Source organism: Dioscorea cayenensis, chromosome 5, assembly GCF_009730915.1.
Source record: "Dioscorea cayenensis subsp. rotundata cultivar TDr96_F1 chromosome 5, TDr96_F1_v2_PseudoChromosome.rev07_lg8_w22 25.fasta, whole genome shotgun sequence".
Lineage (NCBI taxonomy): Eukaryota > Viridiplantae > Streptophyta > Magnoliopsida > Dioscoreales > Dioscoreaceae > Dioscorea > Dioscorea cayenensis.
In genome coordinates this window covers 22,867,668-22,874,152 of record NC_052475.1, presented here as the reverse complement: position 1 = coordinate 22,874,152, position 6,485 = coordinate 22,867,668, and the positions used below count along the sequence as shown (strand labels likewise).

Sequence of the window (6,485 nt, the reverse complement as noted above, 5' to 3'; positions counted from 1 at the left end):
GCGTGAAAAACGTAAGCACAAGGAATAATAGTGATGTCATCTACCAAAAATAAAAAATAATTAAAAAGGAAGAAAGAATGATGCCACCTCGGCATCCCCAGTGGGCCATAACTCACGCGGAGCTTGGCTTGAAAATTCATGGTCAGTTCCAAGCAGCTTCTAGTTTGACTCATCGCTTGACATTTATTAAACAAATTAGATTAATAATAAAACAAATCAGAGAGCTTTGAAATGGTCAGCAATCCTAATCTTTCTTCTAATGAGACCGAAGACCAGTCTATGGTTGTGAATATTAAGAGAAAATAAGTACTTAGAAAAAAATAAATAAATAAAGAAGAAAGAAAAAAAATAGTAGGAACTCGTTTTCTTCAGTCAAAGTTCCTCTCTCCTTTAGCTTTATAACTCAGCCACACTTTGGTGCTTCATCCACATCACTCTCCTCTTCTCCTTCTCCTCTCCTTCCTCACAACACCAAGAGCGCCAAATTAACCAACTCATGCATTGATAACTTTTAGAAATCATTTCCCAGCTTCTATTAACCATTTGTCCACTTCTAGTTAGCTCAATTTATACAATTTAGATATAGTGGAGATGGCCAAGTACAGTAGTGCTGCAAGCTGGGATCCAAACTTGCTGGTAGAGTTGCTGATTAATGGGGAGGAGCAGGTGAAGAAGCTGGAAGCCAATTTGGGAGAGCAAGCTTCACCTGAATTCTGCAGAACATTGGCTCAAAACATAGAGTCTACTTTCAAGAAAGCAATTAAAATGGTCAAGTTGCGCGACCAGGACGCCGGCCATGTGCTGCCGCCGTTTTGCTCAAATAACACTACTCCAAGTCTCAGCCCTGAGTCCCCCCTCTCCGCTAACGCTAGTCCCCGGAGCGAAACTTCTGATAGAGTCTTCAAGGATCAAGAACGCCGGGAAATATCCAAAAAAAGGTATAAACAGTTGGTTATAAGTGTTGATCTAGACTCTGTTTTTTTTTTGTTTAAATTAATAGAGAGATGATGGTTCTAACAGTAATGCATTGTGTTTTTTTTTTATCAGGAAGACACTGCCTAAATGGAGCAACCAGGTGAGAGTGAACCCTGGAGCAGGGATTGAAGCTCCACTGGATGATGGCCATAGCTGGAGGAAGTATGGACAGAAGGATATTCTTGGAGCCAAGCATCCAAGGTTAGTATACCAAGATGTGTTCTTAGCTCTTCTTTTCTTTTGTTAGTAATGTCTGCCTCAATCATTGGCCCCCCCTTACATAAAAGATTTTTTTTCTGTTATTTTAGCATTAAAAGCGGTTCACACGCTTTCTCTGGAAAGCTGAACATTTAGAATTGGTCCTGGTCAACGTTTAAGTTTCAACTTTCAAGACATTTGAATTGGTCAAGTGCTTAATGCTGTAATGATTGTTTGTCTGCAGAGGTTATTACAGATGCACGCATAGGAATGCTAGAGGCTGCCTTGCAACAAAGCAAGTGCAGAGATCAGACAGTGATCCTACAATCTTTGATGTGGTATATAGAGGGGAACACACTTGCTCCTGTGAAAAACCCCTGGGTGCTGTTGCGCATGCTCCAGCATCTCAGCAAACTGGTACACAACAAAGTCAATATGTTGCTGGTGAACATCAAAAGCAGCAGCAGCAGCAGCAGCAGCAGCAAGAGAATCAGCTGCTGCTCAACTTCCAGACTAATCTCAAAGTAAAAACTGAAGGTCTAGACATGGGGAAGCATGAACATGATGTATCCTCTTTCTCCTTCCCTTCAACTCCAATTGGTTGCTCGCAACCCAGACACAGCTTCTTTGCCAATCAAGCAAATCTAGACAACCATTTCATGGATAGTTTCTCGCCTACATTCTTATCGCCGACTACCTCCGAGTCGAACTACTTCTCAGTGTCACCGTGCAGGATGAGCAACCTTTCTACTGGCTTTAACCATCATACTGCTGAGTCTGAGTTCACAGAGATAATCTCTTCAGTTACCTCAGCTGCTAATTCCCCTGTTGTGGACATGGGATTCATTCTAGATGCAGGGGAGTTTGATGCTTTTGATCCAAGTAATTTCTTCTGATGAAATAAGCATCGGAGATGAGCTTATTAGAAACTAGCAAAAAGATGCTAGCACACAACAACACTGGAAGAGAAGAGCACGCCATTTGTATTAAAGGCTTCCTCCAGGCTATGTAGTTCAATTGAGTTTTACTACCCTGCTAATATCAGGCATTTTATTCAGTTTCCACTACGGATAGTTAGCAACTAGCTAGCTGTACTTTCCTTAGGAAAGTATTATTTGTATAATTTGTTTTAAATCAGATCAATAAAAGATGTTCAGTACTGATATGTGAAAACAAGCATTTGCTTGAACTCTTCATAACAGCATCAAGAAGGATGTTATTTTATCGTATTTTATTTTTGCAAGGATTGTCACACATACTTTAATTCAAGCACAGCCTTTGAAATTAATTTTAAAAGATGATCCATTATCAGCTAATGCCATGGTGGCTGCAGCACTGAGCCCCTTCATCCTCTCCCTCTCTGTCTCTCATAGCTCTTGACCTTCCACTCCCTCCATCACACACTAGATACCCCTGCAAACTTCATTCCTTGTTACTGTTAAGATGCCTTGAATTTGAAATTGATTGTGATTATAACCCTATCTAAATTATGACTCAATCCTAATTTAGAGAGTTAACCCTAAATTAGAGATTTCAATGAAAAATCGTGCTGGGCTTTTGGCTTGAGCCTGCCCAACAGACTTATCCATTGTGGGATATATTATTTTATTTTAATTTGGATATATATACAGGGTTTTATCTGTATCATCTATCATGAGTTTTTTTTCCTCGAGAGAGAAGAATAAGAAATCTCTATCTCCCTGCCCGTGGACGTAGGTCATATAGACCGAACCACTTAAATCTCTGTGTGCTACTATTTTTTTTTTGTTTTTCATCATATTATTGCTGTGTTTGGCATAACAGTTACCATGTTATCATCTCCTACCAGAGGCCTCAAAGCCACCTTCAAATCACTGACAAGTATCAGTGCATTCAGATTATGTTAATAAAACAATGCCCAAGCCACCATTACCACTCCATGGACAATGCTCTCAAGACTAGAGTTCCATAACCACAGCTACTGAACCGTGGTAGGCAACTCCACAGATGTAAACCAGGTAGGCAGAGACAACAATGTTGTAAAATATATGATCGAATAGAGCAATACAATAGCAAAATAAATGAAAAAAAATGCTGAAAAATAAAGAACACAAAGATGTTACGTGAAAAACTCCTAAATAATTAGGTTAAAAACCACGGGCAAAGATGGAAGAATTTACTAAGTGGGAAAATTCCAGGAGTTACAAACTCTCTCTAATAACAAGGAGAAAACCAGAACTCTCTTTTATACTAGGAGATTAGACTAACTCTCAAAATATTTTTTCCACACTTTTCTTTTCTCTCTAATTTCCTCTCACTCTCACTTCTTCACTTGATTCTTCACTCAAGGTTGTGTGCAAGAATAAGAAGCTCATCTTCTCTATTTATAGAAGATGAGAATCCATGGTTTGGGCTAATGGATTATGATCCATTTGGTTTGAGGGTTGATGGTTTGATGAGCCATTGATTTGTCATCCATGGATTAATAAGTCCATCTCCAACCCACAATCCCAAATCTCAAATTTAATCTTGCTACAGAAAATTTTACTCCAACCACAAATCTCAAATTTTACCTAAAAAAAATTTTTTTTATAATATTCTTTTCATATATTATTTTATTATTATTTAATAAAGATATTTGAAATTAATCATTTTAACAATAAATTAATTTAACATTAATTACAATTTATAAATAATTTATTAAAAAAATATAACTTAAAAAATTGTACAACTATAATTTTTAATTTATTAATTAAATAATTATTATTGATTATTAATTAATTACACACAAATTAATATTATAAATAACTACTTATAATTATATTAATAGATTAATAATTTTATATTTTCCATTACAATAATAAAAAAATAAAAAATAGAAAATATAATTAAAAATAAGAAATAATGTGGGACCCCAAATTTGGGGTTGCAATAGTGTGACCCAAATTTGGGGTTGCACTGTTGCAAAACTCAAATTTGGGGTAAGATGATAGGTGTGAGTTGGAGTACTCTACACCCAAATCCCACTTCAAATTTGGGATTTGGGTGTTGGGTTGGAGATGACCCAAGAAGCTATTGGTTTAAGTTGGTGGTTTGATGAGGAAATGGTTTTGGGCCAACAAACTAGACCCAAATCTTTAGTTGTGTCCAGGAACCCTTCAGTCAAAAACTCCAGAGAACTCTCACTCTCAGGTGTTTGATCACCAAAAGAGGTAGCATTGGGCTTGCGTTCTCATGAGGTCTAGCCCTTCCTTGACTACGCACAAGAACCTAACGTGCTTACCAGTGAGTGTGCCACCACTACTACCAAACGAGACACAGATAACAGAGCCATGCGGCTGCTCGTCCAAACATCTCAAGCACTCAGCGCCGTCAACGAGTCCTGTTGAGCAAGTCCTCATGAAAGGCCTCACAGTGTACACATGCGTGATGCGGGCATCTTCATCATCTTTCAAAGCCTTCATTGCCACAATGCCACAGGTTCCAATTCTTCAAAGCTATCCACCAGAATGCCTAATTTGCTTCGACGTACACGACTTGAGCTTCGTCTTTAGAGTGTTCAGGGAGCAGGAAGGAAGGAGTGGGGGTGAACATCGGAGGGGAGGGAGTTGAGGATCGTTTGGAGGAAGGGGGAGTGGGGTCACGAATGGAGGTGATGGGTTGGGTGGTGGAGGGCGAGGTCCTTGGCAAGCTTGGTGAAGGTGATGAGATGGCTGATTCCGCGGTTGCAGAGCATGGCAACGTGGGTGTAATCGTAATCCAGTTATACAGTCAGTGTGTTTAGTCTATCTTTTATTAGTTGTACTTTATTGACATCGGACTCGTGGGTGAAATATAATTTAAATATATATATTATATGTCACCCATACATTTGGAGAGAATCAAAACCTTCTACTTTTCATATACAGCCAAGTGCGTTATCTGCTATGTTATTGCTACAGTAGTAATGACTAAAAAATTATAGTGAAGTTGTCATTATCGCTGGCGATAAATAAGTTAGAAGTTTTTTTTTTTTAAAATATAAATAAAATTGAAATATATAATGTAAGTTTTTGATGATTTTGATAGAATGGACGAGTACTATTTGGTTATGTTTTCAGACTTGAATTTCCTCTTATCTCTCATTGTGTAGTGTGTACTGACTAAATTTTCCTTCTCACAGTGCCTTCCTTAGCCGGTCACTGAAGGAGAGACTGCGGTCTTTCCGGCTTTTTCACCTATGAGACAGTTATATATATATATATATATATATTAACAAATAGGTGATAAGTGCCCATTTTTCATTTAAGGGCCTCAAGGACAGCATACAAAAAAGCATTAGTTACAGTTAATGACTTTTTAAAGATTATTTTATATGAGATGAGCTAATATGTATGGTAATGAAGACTTAATTTATGCAACAAATATGATATGTCAAAGACTATAATTCCACAATGACAAATTCCTTCATATCATATAATTCTAGAAGAGTAAAGAATACAAATCTTCTCATATGTACCCAGTGTATAATATTTTGTTCTAGTGAATAATATATGAATTATACTATACAATACAATAATTCAAGGTTTTAAACCCACACTTATCTATTCCCTATTAAAGTGAGAAACCATTATGTTATTCTGGTTACCCCTATATATGTATATATTTCAGTTATTTTTCTCTTATAATTTGATATAATAATTTGATATAATAATTTGATTATTATTGGTAAAATAAAATTCTAATATACATGACATGATTTATAAAAACATTTTAGGTTTGGAGGTTAGAGGAATATTTTTGCTATGGCTCAACTCTATTGTTGTTTAAATTAATTAGATATTATTTTTTAATTTAGATTACTTAATATATTTTTTTGATAACGTGAACAAGGCACCCCAAATTGGCACATACTTTTTACTACTATAATAAAAAAAACAAAAATTTGAAAAGCTTATTATTATTGTGATACTTATTTTAGATTTTTTTTTTTCTCAATGATTTTAGTTCCACTGGATTTCATATATTTTGTGTTGAATAGAGGCATTGTTAATTTTTTTTTAATATATTGTTAAGTAACAAAGTGGTTTATTTGTTTATTTAAAAAAAAACATTTATGGCTTTATATTTAGTATTTACTTGTTACATTTTAATTTCCAGATTAGAGTATAAATTTTGTGCTTAATTCAAACTTGGTTACTTTTAAAATTTATTTAGCTAGAATTAAGGTTGATATTATTTATATTATACAACTTATTTTTATTTTTTTAAATAAATAAATTACTGATTTATTACAATAAAAAACTAGTATAAAATATAAACTGAAAACAAAGGCAGAAGTAGACATTATGGTC

General features: G+C 35.5%; 1 protein-coding gene across 1 annotated transcript; it reads left to right on the top strand.

Moving 5' to 3' along the window:
* The first annotated feature begins 409 nt into the window (after window positions 1-409).
* LOC120262392 (probable WRKY transcription factor 53) lies at window positions 410-2,364 on the top strand. Its single transcript, XM_039270493.1, has 3 exons — window positions 410-938; window positions 1,048-1,176; window positions 1,418-2,364. The coding sequence occupies exons 1-3, from the start codon at window positions 592-594 to the stop codon at window positions 2,067-2,069; spliced, it is 1,128 nt and encodes a 375-aa protein (XP_039126427.1). The 5' UTR covers window positions 410-591; the 3' UTR covers window positions 2,070-2,364.
* The last annotated feature ends 4,121 nt before the right edge of the window (window positions 2,365-6,485 follow it).